The sequence below is a fragment of the Sciurus carolinensis genome, chromosome 17 (assembly GCF_902686445.1).
Source record: "Sciurus carolinensis chromosome 17, mSciCar1.2, whole genome shotgun sequence".
In the NCBI taxonomy this organism is placed as follows: Eukaryota; Metazoa; Chordata; class Mammalia; order Rodentia; family Sciuridae; genus Sciurus; species Sciurus carolinensis.
In genome coordinates this window covers 26726128-26747698 of record NC_062229.1, presented here as the reverse complement: position 1 = coordinate 26747698, position 21571 = coordinate 26726128, and the positions used below count along the sequence as shown (strand labels likewise).

General features: G+C 36.7%; 1 protein-coding gene across 1 annotated transcript in view; it reads right to left on the bottom strand.

Moving 5' to 3' along the window:
- The window catches only part of Ano10 (anoctamin 10), a 192703-nt gene that overhangs the window by 155925 nt on the left and 15207 nt on the right, over positions 1–21571 (bottom strand). The window contains exons 3-9 of the mRNA XM_047532217.1: positions 19246–19443; positions 18024–18158; positions 8453–8572; positions 7622–8191; positions 6128–6183; positions 3131–3205; positions 1281–1463 (exon numbers count right to left, since the gene is read on the bottom strand). Coding sequence (XP_047388173.1) covers positions 1281–1463; positions 3131–3205; positions 6128–6183; positions 7622–8191; positions 8453–8572; positions 18024–18158; positions 19246–19443 — 1337 coding nt within the window. The remainder of the gene's footprint in view (positions 1–1280; positions 1464–3130; positions 3206–6127; positions 6184–7621; positions 8192–8452; positions 8573–18023; positions 18159–19245; positions 19444–21571) is intronic.

Sequence of the window (21571 nt, the reverse complement as noted above, 5' to 3'; positions counted from 1 at the left end):
AAAGGGCAGCTCCACTGTATCCATGAGCTCCCCAGTTTTAACTCCTCCTCTGTGTGCATGTTCTCTGCATTTCATACACAAACACGAGTGGCACTACCCTTCTAGTTCTGCTGTGCATTTACACTTTATAGCTTCTCCCCTAAACAGAGAAATGGTAGAAAATCCAACTGTGTATAGAGATATTTTAATCAATCCCATGCACCACCAGGGGTGGGAGCTCTGGGCTATAAAAACAAGGTCTGGGACTAGGGGCTGTGAGGCCCAGGGGAACAGTTGCAATAAATAGGGCAGGGAGAAGTGAGCAGAGAGGGGAGGGAGAACTCTTACCCTCCACGAACATAAACACTGAAATTCTTCAGCATATTAGAAAAACTATGAAAGCCAGCCAAGGAACTCAATAATCAAAAACTGAATTTAATCTCCATGAAAAATGAGACTACTATGGATGTCTAACAAAACTGACCCTCACTGAGTGAACCACTGAGGGATCTATTGCACCAAGAATAATACCATGCTAAAAAGGAAGGCACAGGATGCAAAAAAAAAAAAAAAAAAAAGACCTGAAGCAAATGTAATACCAAGACCCCACCCCACCAAATACAGACAGTGAATGCAGGCAGAGCACAATACAAGTCTGTGAAAACATGGCTAGATTTTTATGAGTTCAATTTTTCAAATATTACAAGTAACCAAACCTCTGATAATCTTGTAGTTCCTAAAAATAAACTCTGTCTCAAAGGAACTGTTTTATATCTACGACAATACTAATTTATACTAAAAATTATTCTTCATTTTGGCATTCCACTTTTCAGCAATGGGCCTCAATCTTTGGCTTGAGTGATGATTTTCTATGAGTTTGAAATGCCAAGAGTGAGCAATGCTGTTGGCTTCTCTGAGGAAACACTTCTCCCTTGCTCTGTCATCTTTGGAGTAAATATTCCCACTTCCTGGCTGTGCAAAGCCGTCAAGTAATTTTCCAACTTGCCCTTTGATGTTGTTGGTCATAATTTCTGATCAAAGATGGCAGCATTTCAATAAACTGTGTGTGTTGCTAGGGATCAAACCCCAGGCTTTCTGCATGCTATGCAAGTACACTTCCACTGAGCTACACCCCCTGACTCTATCTTTTTAACTTTAAAGTTGTTCATAGTGAGGAAACTGCCTAGAAAGCAGTTATAAAGTAGTCATATCTGAGACGATGAGTATACAACATTTACTGAAGTCAGGCATGACTATTATTCACTTTGAGTAATGTTTAATTCAGCAATACTCCAACTTACCAAATAGGTTCCCATTTCCTTTTCCAGGATGACTTGTTCATATAATGTAACATCAATGTCTGACTTTAAAGCCTGTACCCTCCTCTTCACCTGCACACCATGCTTCCTTTGGAGCCAATAAGGAAGAAGAGATTCCACTATTTGGTTAAGGATCTGGGAAGTAATCAGAAGCGTGGCCAAGCTCTAAAGAAAAGAACATAAATCATGTTTGGCAAGGTAAGTTAATAAAACTATACCATGCATATAATTATGCAATAAATAAAATAGAGTCTTAAAAAGTATACTATTATGTTATAAAAACTAGTATTAGAAAAGTCACATGTTAGAAAAGTGTTTCTAATTTACAGTTTGTCACAGAAAAGACAGATTAAAATACAAATAAGATGATAAAAAAATAAGCCAATTGAGTCAATAGGAAAATGAAGTAACCTGAAACTGTTATCATCTCATCTATAACATAAGAATCTACATGATATTGACAACTTTGAAAAGAAAAACTTTAAAAAAACTAAATTATAAAATTAATAAATCCTTACCTTGCAGTGGAAACAGAAAACAGAAAAAACCAAAAAGCTACCCATAATTCCATGACTATGAAAGAACTGATGCCACATCTTGGGATATTTTTTTTCAATTACAAGTACAATTAACTATAATCATTCTATATGTATACACTTTTGTATACTGCTTTTCTCAAAATATTGTATTTTCCCATGTCACTAAAAAAATCTTTTTACTTAGCTCATATACTGCTGCTGAATCAAATTTATTTCCAACTTTTGTTATTACAAAGGCTGCTCTTGGATATCCATGTCCCTGAGTCTTGGCCACATCCCTGATAATGTACTAGGGAGGAGCTGAGGTTCTTGGGGAAGCTACCTCAGTGGTTTCCAGAGATGATGGACCAATTTCCACCTTCCCCAGGTGGAAATGAGTAATACCTTATAATAATACACTACTATGTAGGATCAGAGAAGGTCCATACATTCAGCTTATCAATTCCAAATACATTATTTTTAACTTTCTCAATTTGCAAAAATAATTTTTAAAAGGTAGCAATGTAGTATAGTACAGGTAGCAATGTAGTTGTGCTCTGAAGAGCACAACATTTACTTTTACTCTTATGCAAGCTGTTAGCACCAAAACTATAAAATCTTTTAATTTCTGAGTATACCAATTTTTTAATTTCCTAGGAAATTATCCCAATCTTTTATATAAATATTAAGAAGCCTAGGATTTCAGACACTGCTCACAAATCATTTCAGGATATTAGAACCAGGAAAAAACAGCTCTTTACTGATGACTGGCTCAAGAACAAAATCAGAATTTAGAAGTTAATAATTTGCAATCAATTTTTCAGTCACCAGTATTATATGATCCAGAAATAAGAAGACACCAAAATAAATGTGGGACTTTCCCAAACATTTCAGTAAAGAAACAACACAGCACAGGATCTACTGGGGTGTAAAATTCAACAACTTATTAATTTAAAAATGAAATTTGCAAAACCTATTTAAGGTTATACCAATCTCCCCCTGCCTAAAACACCCACAGAAGTTCAATAAATGAATACAATTGGCTGTTGAAACTGCTTTAACTAGCTTTGAAGTGAACTATATAACTGATTTTTACTGCCCAATATGGTTAATTTTGCAAGTTGGTTAATTTCTTTTCAGTTTAGAATGATACACAGTGCAAGTGCTAATGGCTTTCATATTTAGAACCAGGCTTAGAAATCTACAAAATTGAAAAGATTTTATTTGTAAAAATAATCTGAAGACAATTACCTGAATACAGGAAAACATCTCTAAGACCTAAAAAACAGATGTTTTTCTGTTATTCACACTGACCTGGCGCAAAAGCTTCATATCCTTCAGGACAAAGGCAATGTAGAACAGTGAGGCGAAGCAATTTAGAAAGTTGAACTGCCAAAAAAATGTAACAATGTTAAATACTGTTTTGCAGTACCTTATTATAATCCAAAATACAGCATGAAATACACAATGAGGAACTTCTGTTCCAGATAACAAGGCACAGAACTGTACCTCCCTGTGCCTTCTTATTAAATACAACTATGAACTCTGGTAAATGAGAGAGGAAACCAAAGGAGAGCTTTGAAAGGCACTAGGGGGAAGCAAACTATTGGGGACCCCAGAAGAACAGCACAGCACCAGCATCCGAATCCACTTTGCCCCATCATCCCAGACGTGTGGAAGACCTATAAAAACCTGAGTGCAGTTATAAATATAATTATGTGCTATATGACATATATATCATATAAGTATATAATAATGCAATTATATAACAACTAACAATATATATACATATAAGCTCTATATTATTATTTCATTATTTCAATCTATTTTAATGCACTTGTGCCAGTTTTGTTGAAATGTTTGAAGAAGTGAAAATGTGGGACTTAATGGGTTTTAAGGAAAACCAAGGCTCAGCAACCCCAACCCAGGAACTGGGTAGCCCAAGTTGGTTCACTGCTCCCCATTCAAATGAAAGTTCCATCCATACCAGCAAGTCCAGCAGAATGGGCAAGAGGGTATCAAAGGTCCCACTAGTAATACGCTGCAGGAGAAGAACCCTCCTTCCCTGCAGGGCCCAAGACGCCCTGTCCCATAGAGAGATGACATGGCAGCCAGGCAACCATGGCAAGGAAGACCCCACAGCAACAAGTAGCCCCACCTTAGAAGCCTCTTTGTGCCCACAGACCTAAAGTTACACCCCCAATAGGAGATGACAGAGCAGCTGCATGGCCCTGGAAAGGGAGTCTATCACAACAAGGGACCAATACCAGAGCCTCTTCGTGCTCATGGGCCTAAGATTCCCTTCCTCCAGGAAACACCAGGGAAGCCAGGTGGCACTAGCACCAGTCTAAACAACCAGCCCACTTGGGAAGCATCTTTGTCAGCAGAGGTATAAGTTTCTTTGCCCTGCCAGGCACAGTGGCAGACTGGGGCTTAGGGCACTAGCCAGGGGGATCCTGCCACAAAAAGTTCATCATTCCTTCAAGTGGTTCCCTGGCTCAAGAACCTGCAACCAGCCTGCACTAAGGGTTCCTCTCTGCCTCCCAGTCCCCTGTTGGCTACTCCCTGTTGCACAGCATCAGCTTCTGAGGAAAAGGCTGCTACACATAAAAGAGTGAGGGCCTAGTTAGGACTGGGAGACTGGCCAGATGATGAGTAGTGAGATCAATATGGCCACAGGGCAGGGAGGCTATGTCAGAATGGAAGTTGAACATCAAAGCCTGAATATCCCTATAAAAAAAAAAGAGAAGGGTGAGAGTAACAAACACAATGAAAGAGGAACTGGTTCAAATGTATGGGTCTTGACATGGAAGTCTCTTGACATCATATCTGGCTTTGCCAAAGGATAATAAAGTCTTACACATAACTGAATGCTTTAAGAATTCAGCTCTACAGGCAAAAGCTTCCTGTGGTCTTTTTAAGTGAACTTTTTAATGTATGTTATGGTTTAGATATGAGGTGTTCACCAAAAGCTTATGTGTGAGACCACACAAAATTTTCAGAGGTGAAATGATTTGATTATGAGGTATGACCTAATCAGTGGATGAATCCACAGATGTGGATTAATTGGCAGGTAGGGTGTGGAGGAAATAGGTCACTAGGGTGTATGCCTTTGGGGTTTGTATATTGTCCTTGATGAGCAGAGCTCTCTCTGCTTCCTGTTTTCCATGTCCTGAGCAGCTTTCCTCTGCCATGCTCTTCTGCCATGATGTTCTGCCTCACTCGGGCCCAGAGCTATGGACTGGCCGACCACAAACTGAGACCTCCGAAACCATGCCAAAATAAACTTTTCATCCTCCAAGTTCTTATTAGGTCTTTTGGTCACAGTGATGAAAAAGCTAACTAAAACAATGTAATATGTGGTCCTTTCCTTTATTATATACAACTTCCTTACTGATTCACCAACATTTTAAATATCCATTATTTCATGGTATGAATCAGGCCTTCAGAGCCCCTGTAGATGCTAAGGTCACTGGATCCTGTTTTAATGGCCAAATTACTGAATTTTTATCTATGGCAGGTTTTCTGTTTCCTTAACTGCTCTTGCATCTCTAAGTTTACCTACTTCTAGAACTCTCTTAATGATGATTTCTGATCTAGGACTGGAAAACCAGACAGACAAACTTCTTAGGATGACTCCTATAGCCAGAACAAAGACTCGCTAAGTGTGGAATACGTGGACTGTGTTTGAGCCATTCTAGCAGCAAATTCAGGGGTTCTTACATTATGACACAGATGGTCGGGTAACCCCTCTGATTAGTGAGGTGCTTTCAAGTTGGGATTTCTTTATGACTTATAATAAAGATGGAAAGAGACACAATGAGTGAGATTTTACATAAGCAGCAAGCACATCATACAACACTTTCTTTCTGTTTCTTTTCTTCCATCCATCAAAACATGTTGGGAACCTCTTGGACTTTGGGAATTTCTTTAACAAAATTTTAAAAATAATTTGGGGTTTCATAACTAATCAGATTTCAGGTATTGAAGGGATTACTGAATATCAAAACATTCAAAGAGGTTACTAAAAAGAAAACAATGCAAACATGTCTAGAAAGTGGTTCCTTTTTTAATAATTGGAAATGGGCTACATTATTAATTTATATATTGTGAAGTCTCACATCACATACACATTTGTAATAAGGTCACTGAACATAAAAGTGCACATGGTTATTAATCAATCCTGGCCTATTTGTACAAAGTAGGTTAACTTATAATAGAAGTAACTCTTCATATTTGTATTCCTAAATACCAAATAGTGTCCATTGATTTCAAAATTTAGATGGAATTATACATAAAAACTCTACTTACCACCAAAACTTTTAGAATTAGATGATTCTGGTATGCAGATTCCAATCTGTGATTCTCTAAAATATTAAAAAGGAAAGGTCATTTCTCTCTGATAAGAAAACAACATGGGTATACTGTTGTGAGGTCAAGTGGGACTTGCGCTCAGAGTAGAGAAGTACAATCTCAGATCCACAGTTGCTAAATAAGCCAGGTTGTCAGGTGTCATTCCTTGCCACCAAGAACACCAAGCAAGGGCACATTTCTTGTGGGACTGCAATATCATTGTGGTCTGAAATTATTTTGTAAATATCAGTGCTAAAAAGAAATTTGGGAAGCACTGGCAAATGATCTTATAAACTACTGCCTAAAAGAAGGTCCTGGATAAGTGGCCAAACTGATCATAACCACTAAGAGGAGGACATTATCAAGTTTTCCGTACAGATAGCTTACAGGGATTAACTTGAAGAGATGAAAATTCTACATGCCATCCTTGCTTAGGCATGGTAACATTGTACAGATCCCAAAATAGCAGGACAAAAAAACGAAAAGGAAGACCAGGAGAGAGTGTCATCTTGCACAGAGGCAGTGGAAGGCTGACCAGGACTAGGACAACAATTTAGCTACTCAGCCACTGCCTGACCTTGGGCCAGCTACTTAACCTCCAGTTACTCAGCCTCCTCACTTATAACACAGGGCTGACCACCCTCCTCCCGGGGTTGGGGTCCGAATCAGAAATAATATGCAGCCTCAGCCCAGAACCAGCAAAAGGGAAGCCCTCAAAACATAATAGCTGTTATTGTTATATCGCTAATTAAAATAATTTAAAACATCTTTATGATGCATGAATTTAAGGCCCAGACTTCTTCCTAGGCAATAAGACAGCATATGTGTTAATTTATTTGAATAAACAATTAATGAGTGAATGGTTTATTCAGACCATTTTAAAACTATCACCAAGTTCCTCATTTCTACAGAGAGATGCATGAAAAGACCCACCTCTGCTGACAGCAGTCCTCAGTTCCCAAACAAACTAGACAAGTCAATTTGAGGATTCTAGCCAAAGTTATCATGAAGATAATTTTAATTTATTTTACCCTTTGTGTGAAACACAATATTATAGCATTAAGAGCACAGGTTTAAGAGAGAGAGGTGTGGATTAGCCTGGCTCTACAGTTTATTGTTGGAATCTCATTAAGTATCAATATCTTTTATCCACAAAATGGTGAAATAACTTCTATTTCAAAGTGCCCGGGGGTGGGGGGGGGTGAGAATAAGACACTGTGGATAAAGTGCTTAGCAGGGCATCCAGAACATAGTAGTAACACTCAATAAATGAAAGCTGCAGTAACCCCAACACTGAGATCATCAGAGCTCACAGAGGCAAGGGATTTTTCCTCATGTCTCTGTAACGAGAACATCTATCTCCTCTGCAAGGTAGCAGCTCTGTGAGTCCTAGAACCTAAGCAACTTTTCTTAAAAGCAAGTAAGACATGACTACAAAGACTCAACGCTTACCCCATGAAGTTAAGAACTCCGCAGCGTATCGATAGAGGCGGTTCATGATCTCGATTACAATGGCATAGATGATGCTGGGCACATACAATAAGACACTTGTCCACTCAGACCCACTGTCCTGATGTAGACTCATGGCCCAGACCTCCAAGTCGAAGTAAATCATCATGACGTAGAGAGAGAAATAGAGACAGAGGCACACAAAAGGCAGCGAGACCAGGTAAATGCGCAACTGTCTCTTGTAGCTGGAGTAGACAGGCTCCTCCCGGCCGGTGACAGAATTGATACCCAAGACCCCATGAAACCCTGGCCGGGGCTCCTCAAACTGTCTCTTCATCACCAGTGTCCCCCACCGATAGGTCATGTTGGCACAGCCACGCTTCCACACCTCCAGGATCACTGTGGACCAGATCAGGTTGAATGAGGCAAAGATCACATACTTGTCGTAGTCTTCCCACACAAACAGGTAGTAAGGTAACCCAATGACAGCCATGGGGATTAAGGCAAAAGTGAAATACTCCAAAAATCCAAAGTAAAGAGCAATCGTTTCCCCGAAGTAGCCACGAATACTGTCTGTAGAGGAAGGAAAAAAAGAACTTAAGTAAAGACCACCAAAGACTGCTTTTTAATCACTGAAAGTAAATTATTCATTTTTAAGTGAAGTGGGGTAATTCCATGCCCTCATTTCCCAATCAATATGTGGAGTAAATCTATCCTGCATCCTCTGCCTAGCAGAGCACTAAATTATCTGCTCCAGGGAGATGACTCCACAGCAGGATATTAACTTTTCTTTAGGGGTCTCCTCTTCTGTAAGAAATAGGCATTGACACCTACCTATGGGCTGATACTTCAGAGTAAACCGGGTGTACCAGGTATCCTCAAGCTTCTTCAGGGCTTCAGGGTCATGTAGCGGAAACACCTGAATCACGATGCCAGACGTGAGCAATCTTCTCACTGTAGAGGAACAGGAGCAGAACTTCATAAAATGGATTGAAGATGGCTCATGGCGAAGATCATGTACTTGTCAGCAAACACTGCAAGGACACGCCAGCAAGAGAGGGGCAGTGCACACAGGTAGAGGTCACACTGCCTGCTCCACACGTATACAAATTCTTTTGTTTTTCAGAATGTAAAATCGCTTTACTATTTTCTTGGTGAAAGTAAGATCATGTAAAAGTCTAAACCATAAAAATGTATAAATTAGAATGAGAGAACCCTGTTTTTCTCTCCCTCCCTGAAAAGTTAACTATAAATGGTAATTTAACTTATAACCAGACTTCAAAATACACATTCACATACACTTTAATAACAAGAATGAAATCGTCTTATGTGTCACATTACTCTGTATTCTTTTCTCATGTAATAATGTATAATATTTTTCAATGCCAGCACATGAAACGACCTTTAACAGTGTCACAATATTTCCTTGTATGAAATGCTACTGGCAACTAATCCTCTATTGACAAATACTTGTTTTCCTTTTTTTGCTATTGTGAATAAAGCTAAAATTCTTGCACAAATACCTTTTCCCACCTGTTTACTCTTTCCTTATTATATGTACTTAGAAGTGGAATTACTAGGTTCAAGGGCACATACATTTTAAATCTGTACACATATTACAAAATTAACCCTAAAAAACTGTAATGATTTATCCTTCTACCACCATCAAGGCAGGAAAATGTTCAGTTCCTTTCTATCTTTTTGAGACTGAATGTTTTCCATCATTTTCATATTTTCTGATCTGATTACAAAGACATACCCACAGACAGGAAATATCAAAATCAAATTATGATTTCCTACTTTCAGCAGTCATTTTTTTAGTATGGTTTTTACACTCATGCACATATCTGGAAAAGACAAATGAACTTAACCAAAGAGAGCATCCCCTGGCAATACTAATTAAAAATGGGGCATTCTCTCTTCCATCCTAATTACTCACAGTGACCCAACAGGGTGGGAAGGGACTTTCAGGGCCTCAGGAAAAAGGGCTTTCAGTGGAAACAGAGGACTCAGATACAAAGCCTTTTGCCATATTTGGGGGCATGGGATATTTTCCATATGAGTTTCTAGTATATTTTCCTACTAAGGAACATGGGTGCTTATAAGATGGAATTTGCAAAAAAAAAAAAAAAAAAAAAAGGAATGTTTTACCATTTTCATCCATTTGATGAGGTTCGAGCATTTGAAGGTTTACCAGCTCACCTCTTCCAAAGGATGCCTCCCTTCACTCCTATCTGCCACCAAAGACAGGGATGAGAATACCCAGGCATGAGACCCCTCAGTGAGAACCAGTAAATAATGTCTACAGCATGGAAAAGAAACATGATTGAAGTTTTCAGGATAGAAATACTACATGTAACAGAGGCAGTATATTTTCAGGACAGTACCTATCATAAAAATCTTCAGAGTAATTTAAAAGTAAATTAACTTCTTAAACATGAAAAAAGAAAAATATTAAAGAGGAGATACCTGATACTAACAGTGGAGAAAAGTTTGGGTATGAAAAAAAGATTCATAATATATGGTTCTTCTTATAAGTATTTCTTATAAGTAAGTCATACAGAGGAGAAAAACTTTAAAAACTAGGGTTGTGGTGAAATCCTCCATCTAAGTGACTGAAAAGGGTAAATCCTCAAAATATCAGCAGCTAGGGTAAAAAGACATATGGTCTAAGTTACATCGGCCTCCGGTGCTGTCAAATCCATTTTTAAAACATTTTTATCTTAAAGTGTTTCCATGGACTTTTTTCAGCTAGGAAGAGTTTAAGTCACAACCAACCTGATTCTCATCCTTTATTTGGGGGTGCACAGGCTGTAGAAGATTTTCTTATCACCATCCTTTCCAATTACTATACCAAGTTTTTTAACTTTGAACTGACTTAATGGCATCTAAATTATTATTTTACTTTTTCCAAGTTCTTTTATAAAAGGTGACTCCACTCCACTACAGAAGATTTTCCAGGCAGGCATAAAAACCAGCTTCTATGATTCTAAAAATAGGGCTGTGAACTGAGCACTCAGAGAGAATATAATGCTGCAAGGCCTAAATTACTGGGCTTCTTTTCACCAGCAATGCCAAAGCATGGTTCTGGTTTCAGCTTCTAAAAATAGAGGTTTGCCTTTTTTTTTTTTTTTTAAATCCTTCAACCTTTTCATGGCAGCTAAGAATGTAATTACTAGGAAGGAGTCTTACCTTGAAAGGAAAATAGAACACCGCCTGGGCCTATTTAGAGAAGGCAACCACTTAAACCAGATTCCTTCCTTCAAGAGTGCTAGGGGATCTCCTGTAAGTACTGGGTTCTAACTATTACAGCCAGTAAGCAATCAGCCAAACAAATTAAGATCTAATTTAAGGGAGATTATCAAAAGACTAGAAATGAAACCATCATATGACCTAGCTATCCCACTCCATGGTATTTATCGAAAAGAACTAAAATCAGCATACTATAGTGATACATGCATACCAATCTTCATAGCAATGCAATTCACAATAGCCAAGTTACAGAACCAGCCTGGGTGTCTACCAAGAGATAGGCAGATAAAGAAAATGTGACATATATACACAATGGAGTTTTACTCAGTCATAAAGAAGAATGAAATTATGGCATTTGCTAGTAAATGGATGGAATTAGAAAACATCACGCTAAATGAAATAAGCCAGACTTAGAAAGTTGAAGATCAAATGTTTTCTCTCATTTGTGGAAGCTAGAGAGAGAGAAGGAGAGAAAAGGAATTTTAAAGGGATCTCACGAATTATGCTATGTCATGAACAAACCATAATGAATCATATATATAAATAATATATATTATAATGCAAAAATTAAAAATAAGAAATGATAATGATAGAAGGGATATCAGTAAAATAGATCAAGTACATACATCAGGGGAGGGAGAAGAGAAGGGAAAGGGAAGGTCCAAAGGAATAAGAGTGATCAAATTAAGTGCATGTATGAATATGGCATAATGAATCTCACTATTATATATAATTATAATGCACTAATAAAAACAATTTTGAAAACTAAATCATATTAAGGACATAATATGAAATGTCTCAGATCCTATATTAGGTTCATTTTTATGTTACTATAACAAAACACTTGAGGCGGGCTAACTTTCTAAGAACAGGGGCTTATTTAGCTCACAGTTCTGGCACCAGCATGCGCTTGGCTCTGGTAAGGCCTCAAGACAGATGGCAGGAATAAATGCAATAGGGCCAGATCCCTTCCAAGAATGTGTCCCCAATGATTGCAAGTCTTTCACTAGAGCCTAGCTCTTAAAGGTTATATCACCTCTGGCATTGCCACACAGGGGACCAACCATTCAAAACACAAACTTTTTGGGAACAAATTGAAACCATATCTAAACCATAGCAGCTCTCATCAGTCAAAATGTGCTAATAATCTGAAAGATAACTTGAGACAAAACTGTAACCTAAACTAAGTAACTTTCCTTAAGATACAGCCAATATGTGGGCAATTCATGGGTCCCTTAACTCCTCTTTCTAAAGAAAATCTTTCTTAGGTTATTTGCACAGGCACATGCATACACAGACCCTTGTCTCTGTTAAGAAGCAGTAGAAGCAAAGATTGAGGCATGAAAAGATCTTACCACATACGGAAGCAAGCAACGGACAGCTGTCAAGACCAACACCTGAAAACTGAGACACACATGGAAACTTTTGTTTTTTACACTGTCACCCTTTGATGGAAAGAGGAAGAGCACTGTGCATATCTCACAGCATCATCAAACTGCCTCAAAATCAATGACAATGACCCAACTTTCTACTTAATGAAAGCTTTCTATCAAAACCCAGTATTACAGCACGCAGCAAGCAAATTTATAATCACTGTGTGTCAAAAGAAAATCAAACTAAACCTAGGATATGAAGTACTTTCCAGGAGAGGTCTGGCCACCTCTCACAGTGCTAATGGGCTTCACATTGAGCAGGATGAAGTCTCTCCTCCCAACCAGCCCCAGAGAAGAGGCTCTCCAAGAAAGCGGCAGCTCCCACAAAGCTTAAAGGGGAATTTCTTTTCTACTATGAAGTAACTTACTAAAAATCTTTAACTTACTTGAAGTTTATTAGTTCTGAAAATAGTTCACAGTTTACAATTGTGTATACACCTCTTCTTTTTCAACTATATATGATATAAATTTAAATGGTATAAAAGACAACATAGCATTTTAAAGATCACATTTTCAAAGGCATAAAGGAAGAGAGTAATGCAGAATTTTTAAATGTAGACTTGACAACTTAAATAGGATTCTTATGTCAGTTGGTATAAAAAACTTTCCAATGACCATGATTTAGATGACTTTATTGCTTTTATATTTAGTACCAAGAAAGGAAGACACAGAATAAAGGGAAAGAGCAAGGAAGGATCCTTGTTCACAAAAGGCTCATCCTGCCAGCAAGAAAGTTATTTCTATTATGGCTTCAGGATGCTAGACTATACACCCAAGAGAAATTCAGTCAAGTATTTCTTTCAGGATTTTCATTCAGAAAAAAAAAAAAAAAAAGTTCTTTTTGAAGCAACTAGGAGCATTTAGAAACTAGTTGATCCATTGTATCATCTGATGAAAAAGCACACACTTATTCTTTTCTCTATCCCAGCTATACCCAAAAGGCTGTGTAGAAATTCACATGTGGAAACCATGATTTCCATAGGACAGTCTGACCAATGTGGACAAACAGGAAGAAATGAGAAGGATGCTTTATATTAGCAACCAGGCAGAGTCTCCATTGGCTTTGGGTTTTATTTGATACCATACTCAGCTGTGTCTGAAAACATGCCTTCCCACCAAGACATTAAGGAAGACTGAAAATCTTAGAATAGTACCAAATAACTACTTAAATACAGAATGTGGAATTCCTGGTTACTAAAAGTAGCAGAAAGACACCACTGTCCTGTTTTTGCTCACGATACCAAAATAAAAAATGGGAAAAAAAAAAAAAAACCACGAAACAGAAACCCCTACCTTTAATGAAAATAAGGAAAAACAAACTAAAACCCAAACCACAAACTATTAAAAAAGGCTTTGAAAATTGGCCCAGGGTAAGCTAAGGAACCCGCACCTCTGAAACCTGGACCAAGCAGGCAAAGGGCAGAATTCTCCTGGACCTGTGGGATGGGTAACCACTGGCCCCCTGGTCAGCATGCAAGCACAAGAGGAGCAAGGTGGAGTCCTGGAGCGTATCTGTCCCACAGCCTGACAAGAGAGGTGAAGCTAGAGAGGGAAAAGGGTTTGTTGGAAGGAGTTGCCTACTGGAACCCAGGATGGAAAATGACTAAGGCTGGAGCTGTGGCTGGCCAAAGATAGGCCTAAAGGCCAAACTCAACCAAAACACCCTACTGGAACAAGACTGCACAGGGGCCCTCTGCAAAGCCTCAGATGACTCAAGAATGTTATTGCTAGGCAGAGCTAAGCTTCCCAATACGACAGTTCCCCATGGAGACCCTCAGTTACTCCTTTCTCCAAAATACACACTTTCCTTCCAAAACCAAAAAATACTACTCTAGGAAAAACAGGGTTTCATTAAAAAATAACTAATAATCACAAAGAAAATAGCATAGAGCTTTGAAAAAAAAATATTACAAGGAAACCAAAAACACTAAGAGAAAAAAAAAAAGAAAAACCACAAATAAAAGATAGAAATGAAACAGCAGAAGCCTAAGGAAATGAAAACTTTTCTAAGAATATGAAATTTATCCAAACTGACCCCAGTCGTAATGGAAAGCAGAAATAAACCTTTCTTCAAATGATTCAGAGAAAACTGTTTAAACCCTAACTCATGAACAAATACCAAACCAGATGATTTCTTAAAGGAATTCTACCCAGCCTTTAGTTTTATAAAAACAGATTAGATTTTAACTACATAGAGTAGAAGCAAAGACAGACAGAAACAAATCTTAAACTTTACTCACTGGTATTGTTAACCTTGAAATTATCAAGGCTTTACAAGCTATTTTATGTAAATTGCAAGATAAAGTAAATTAGTAATTACAGTCATGTTATTAAGAATCAAGATTTCCAAAGTGAAAGAGATGCAAATGTAAAACCAAAAAAATTAAGTAAAATTCCATGATGTTGAATTTGGATTGACTATATCAATATAAATTCATGATTTGAAAAATGTATTTCTTAGCCTTTTCCATTGAAATGAGAGAAAAGATGACACACCTGAGATAGCAAAATATTTTCTTAAGGCACAAAAATAAGCAATTTCAACAAAAAATGTAACATTGAATAATATATCCCAACACAAGTCATTTACTTAATAGTATAAGGGTGTAGCTCAGTGGTAGGGTGCTTGCCTAGCATGTGCGAGGCCCTGGATTTGATCACCAGGACCACAAAAACAAACAAAAAATCATTTAGTAAAAAAAAAGTACTTACATTAGAATGTAAGCAAAATCCACCTACATTCTAATATGAGAGCTTCACCTAAACAACCTTCGGAGGGGCTAAAAAAGGATGGGTAAAAAGATCCAGCAGATACAAATTCAAATAAACCAAGAACCACAAGAAAAAAGTTGAACACAGCAACAATTACAAAACATTAAACAAGATGAAGATTAATCCTTGATGATTATAAAATTGTACGGTCTACAATGAAAATCTATCAAAAATATGTAGCCAATAGCATAGCTACAAACTTACAAAAGTAAAAGAAAATACAAAGAGCAAGTTGGGAAAAAAACAATGAAATTCCCATAGTTGCTAGGAATCTCTAGGGGTATGAAGGATCAAGAAAACAAAAACAAAGTACAGGGACCTAAGAAATAAAAAACAAAATTACCATGTACATGTAACAAAGTGTCAGAAATACAACAAAAAAGCAATTAAAATATTCATTTCATATGACTATTGAAGCAAAAATAATAAAGGAACTTAACAGAAAAATAAATAATATACAATAAGCAAGCTGAATTCATGGGAATGCAAAAATGACAACACTAGAAATTCTATTAACATCATTTACCATATTGATAACATCAAAGATAAAAAAATATAATAGTCTTCATAGATGTTGGAAAGCACTGTATAAAATGTATGACCAAGCACAAAAAAATTCTTAATAAAATAGAAGAAATAGAATCTTTCCAAATTTGACAAAAAAAATACCTGAAGTCAAAAGCTAATATTCCATTAAGTGTTCAGATATAACAAGTGTTCCTTTTATAAGTTGAAGAAATCACCATGAAAGGCAAATTGGCAATATCTACCCCAAAAGATATATATACCTTTGATCTAACAATTTTACTTCTTAGAATTTTCTTACCTAATCTGTAATGAAAAAACTGGAGGAAAAAAATTAGATGTTCATCAATATATTGAGTTTCATACAATGGAATACCAGGTGTCCTAGAAAAGGAATAAATTAACTTAAAGTGGTAATCTAGAAGGATCAATACATACTATTAAAGAATAAGGTCCAAAAGGGTATGTTTGATGTACTTCCTATCCATTTGAACAAATATTCTCTTGAACAATATTTCTCTGAGGATATACAAAAAGGAGAAAGGGAGATTCTGAGCATGGGCTAGAAAGGATACCTAACAAAAATTGTAACAGTCCAAAACTTTAGTTAAGGAGAAACTAAGACTCTTTCCTATGCCGTGCTCCAAGTCTCTTCCCACATGCCTTATTATATACCCTGGGGGAAAATAAATGTGAAAATTGCAAAATATTTGGGGAAGAAAAATTTTCCGGCCATGTGTTATACAAATTGAAAAGAATCATCTGAATGTCCACAGCACAACTACAAACCCGGTTGTCCTCAGCATTCTGAACACAGGTTACAATATGCTAGAATAAATGCTTTATGTTACAATTTTTAATATATTTTTTAGTTGTCAATGAATCCTTTATTTTATTTATTATATGTGATGCTGAGAATTGAACCCAGGGCCTCGCACATGCCAAGCAAGTGCTCACCACTGAGCCACAACCCTAGCCCCTGAGCCACAACCCCAGCACCACTTTATGTTACTTTGGGGCAGGGTAGATTTTCTATAAAAAAGTGAAAATTAACAATTTATCCTAAGAAAATATTCAAATAAAAAATAAAATAAAATAAGACAGGTAAAGAAAGATTCAAATTTAGAAAAATACTATCAAAGCACAAAAATCCCCCTTCTAGGGCAGGAAGTTAGGAAGATTTGTGTGACAAATAAAAGAAAACCTCAGAAGTCCTTCTATCATCCATGATGTGTAAGGAAATCAGGAAGACTAGAGAAGATGCAGAATCACCTATGAATTCTTCTCAAATATTTCCAGTTTCTAGAAAATCAGAGGGTAGAAGAATAATGAGGACATAGCATAACTATAATCCAACACAAATGGCCTAATCTCTTCAGCAAGTCAATATCATGGAAAAAAAATGCAAAAGAGAAACTTCTGTATTAAAAGAAATTTAAGACTTATAACAATCAAATAAAATAAGAACTCTTTGATTGGATCTTGGCTTGAGCAAGAAAGCTCTAAAATATATAACTGGGGAAATGTGATTATGACTTGTTCCTGGGGATCTGTCTCCTGGGTGAAGACTGAAAGGCAGTGCTACACTGACTAAAGGAAATCAGAGGCTGGGGCTGGAGCTCAGTGGTAGAGTGCTTGCCTGGCATGTGTGAGGTACTGGGTTTGATTCTCAGCACCACATAAAAATAAATGAATAAAAATAAAGGTCTATCAACATCTAAAATAATATTAAAAAAAAAAAAAGGAAACCAGACCAGAGGACCCAGACGCTTACATGTTTATAGTATATTTTAAACAGTAAAATTCTCTAAGGCTTTGCAGCTACTTGGATTTGATGCAAACTTGGAATTATACATTGTAGTCAATTCTTCCATTCTGAAAACTACTAGTATTCTTATTAAAATGGAATTACACAAAACCAAAAAGTTGCCAACTGCCAATATGCAATCAGGTATTATGTCACTTTACAAATCTTCTTAAGATTTTCTGTGTTTGCACATGTTCACAGCCAGTGAGATAAGAGGGAATGGGAAGAGGGTTCCAGGAACACTGCCCTCAATATTTCTCTTTCTCCACAGATTTTACATTTAATACAATATTTAGGTATATAATAAACTTTGCTAATTTTATTTGAGTAATATGTATATGTATTTACACTGAATGTTAAGCTAACTATATGCTATGACTTATTGATAATACCAAGTATTGAAGCCACACAGAACAAATACAAAGATTTAAAGGCACAATGTAATAAGGCTCAAAGGGCAAAAGATATTTTCATGAAAAATACATGTTACTGTAAAGTTATGTAAGTTATTCAGCATAAGGAAAAGTTAAAGCCTCCGTGATCTGCTATTTATATTTATTAAAAAATAACTGCATCAGAAAGTGTACTTATGAAACTGGTTTCTATAATGACTTACATAATGATTTTCCTGGGTACAACTTTGCCTGGGGGTAACCAGGGATCATTTTTTCATCTCTAGCTCTAAGATTTTCAAGTTCATGTTTGATGATGAATTGACACTCTGCCATTGTGAGGAAATCATCATTGTTATCTAAAATAAAACAAAAATATGTTTTCTCAGTAACAATCAAAATAAAATTAAGTAATAACATTTCAATTACTTGATATTATAATGATGTAAGCAACAACAACATAAAGAGTAACCAAAGTATAAAAATGGTAAATTAAATAGAACATAAAGCTCCTTAGATATTTTATAAGAATAAAAGCATTTGGTTATACTTCTCATACTATAATTCTTCAGTCATTTTAATAGTTATTATGTAGTATGTTACAAACATTCAAACAGCATACACTTTCTTGATCTCAGCAGAAGACAATATATTCTTGAATTCTAATCGTATTTTTAACCAAAATGCCAAATGGGAAAACTTCTTCCTTCAAACTCTCAAGCCCATTTCATTCCATTCTGGAGGCAAACATGAAGGACAGAACCAAGTCTGATAAGAAAACAGAGTTGTTTTTTGACAGGTGACTTTTTTTTAATGAGGTAAATTTCACCTGGTTCATTAAGTTACTAAGGTATAAAAATCTAATCACATCTTCTAACTCTGAAAGTTCTGGAAGGGGCCAGTTTGATTTTGAAGCCAAACACCGTGCCTGATACAGCTACTCTGACTTCCCACTGCTTTCCTCCAGAAGGCCAGAACATAATCACTTACCCTACCATATTCAGTAGGAGCCAAAAGCTTCAGGAAATGAGGTTTCAAGGATATAGAACTACTATAGTGTTTCTTATAGGATTTTTCTGTATCAAGTCAGTGGGTATTCATCATTATGAAAATTAGTACAGAATAATGTAACACATGTCCTTCTATTCCAGGGTGCTCTCTATTTCAAGGGGTGGGAAAGTATGGCCTATGAACCAAACCTGGCCTGCCACATGGTTTTACAAATAAAATTTTGTTGGAAAACAGCCTCATCCATTCATCCACTTATGGTCTAAGCTGCTGCTCTGCTCTACCGTGGCAGTATTAGTGCAGCAGAGACAACATGGCCCACGAAGCCTAAAATATTTACTAATATGGTCCTTTACTAGAAAATTTTGCTGACCCCTAATCCATTCATCAAAGACTTCTTTGCAATAAGAGGATACAACAAAATACGGAGGGGCTCACCATCAAAACCTTTGAAGTTCTGTCGAGTTCCGTATGTGAAAGCTCTCATGGTGTTATCATTGCACTCTTTTACCAATCCCACTGCTTCTGCCCCCAGTAACAGTCGGATCTGGGAGGCGCCAACAAGATACAGATTGTGATGTTCTAGTGTCTCTTTCTCGTATTTATTTAACAGTGGTCTAAACAATAGCTGAGCACCTTCAAAAACAAAAGATTAGAGCAATCTTAGAAAGAGACAAACATAGTATTTTCAAAAAGTGAAAACCTAAATGAGTATGTCTCTAGTACGGTAGAAGGAAAAGAAATTATATTAACAATTTAAATCTATCTTCCAAGGAAATAAAAAGTAGAAGTTAGGGATGACCATTCTTTATAAAGTATTTAAAATAAATGTAAAAACTGAAAATGTAGCAGTAAATGGTTTGCCATTTACTCAAATGAGGAGTCAATGTGAGACAAGAATCCAATATTCATTAGCTTTGAGTATAAAACTGCACTAAGTAAAAATTGGAGTAAAAGGATGAATTTCCTAATATAAACCTAATGGACTAAAATGTAAGAAAATTAATATGAAATAACATACACTAATAACAAATCATAAATGTATTACAACTATACTGGACTATAAGAAGTCTTATAAATGATAAGATACTAAATAACAGAAGCAATATAACTTTTCAATGATTTTTCTATAAATTTTTTAATAAATTTTTTTCCTAATTCTGAGTCTTACTATCTCGTCCGGGTTGGGCTCAAATTTGTGATCATCCTACCTTAGCCTCCCAAGTACCTGGGATTATAAACATGCATAACCACACCTGACAAAATTTTTCTAAATTATCATTATTTTCCCAAAACATTAAAAATAATATTGTATGTATAATTACTCAACATATAACAGAGAAAAAGGATTTTTTCTAATTATTTCTACCTACATCAAACTTTCTAAGGTACACTTATCTATTTTTTTTTAAATTTGAGACAGGATAACACTAAGTGGCTCAGGATGGCCTTGAACTCCTGGGCTCAAGTGATCCTCCCACCCCTGCCCTCTGAGTAGCTGGGACTTCAGGTGACACCATTGCACCCAACCACTTATTTCTTTACTATGAGTCTGTAGAAATGGTTGACAGAAATTATGAAAATAATCAGATAATTGGACCATCAGATAATTATAAAATTTATAATTTGCTTATCAAATAGATTAGTTTATTAAGATTAATATATTATGACACTATTATTTAGGTAATTTACAATGAAAGTATTAAATTTTTTAATAAAAGGTATATTCAAATTAGAAAGAAAAAGTACAAGTGGCTCTTAAATATAAGATCCTTAACCTCACTCATATTAAGAGAAATACAAAAAAAGACACCAATATGCGACTTTCCTCTTCTCACACTGCAATGGTAGAAAGTTTGATAATAGGGTAGGGAGCGTGGTGGCCACCAGGTCCCCACTCCAGGAGAGTCTGCTTGGAGGAGCAGGCTCCAGCCACCATAGCTTTGCAGGCAGGACCCTCACCCTAAGTCCGGCTCCTAGCCACTGGCTGAATACGCAGGGGACACTGGAGCACGGCCTTTCCTGCTCAACACAGTTCTCCTTTAAAGGGTCACCTTAAGCCTGGCTGACACTTTGCAGAACTGTGCTATGCTTTCAGGCTCTTCCTGCTCTGACTTCCTCCCTTGCCTCTCTTACAAGTGTCAGACCTACTCTTATGCCTTTATCTTTATACAAATTTTTCCCTCGATAAACCTCTGGTGTATTCAGATCCCACCGTGGTATCTCTTTCTTGGAGGACCCAAACTGACCCCGTGGACTGTGTGAGGAAAGGCACTCTCCGCCTACTATGAAAGTAAAATTTGGAGCAACCTTCAGGAAGAACCTTTGTTAATGTCTTGTTTTGGAAGACAGTAGTTCCCATCTTCCCCCAAGTTACCTTCCCCTTCAAATTGTTCAGATGATTTTTTTTTTTATTATTTGCTATCCTATCACCAAATAGTATTGCCGAGAGAGGAATTTCTTGATTTTTTTCAGTTTCAAGTGGAGCAAGATGAAGACTTTGCTCCCTTTTTTTTCCCCACCTTCACCATGTCCATTCGCCATTTCCATCTCCCCTTTCTCACTATGTAGTATGTCATCCTTTTGGTTTCCTCAATAGTCACTATTTGCATATTATGATTACATGTTACTTATGGCTGAGTCTTCCCTGCACTTCCCATTTTCCTAAAAGTTGTTGTCTTATCACTTGTTTAGTTATTATATATTTATCTAATTCAATCCCCCAAACTCTCTGCCAATCTTGTCTCCCGTTGACTCACTGACA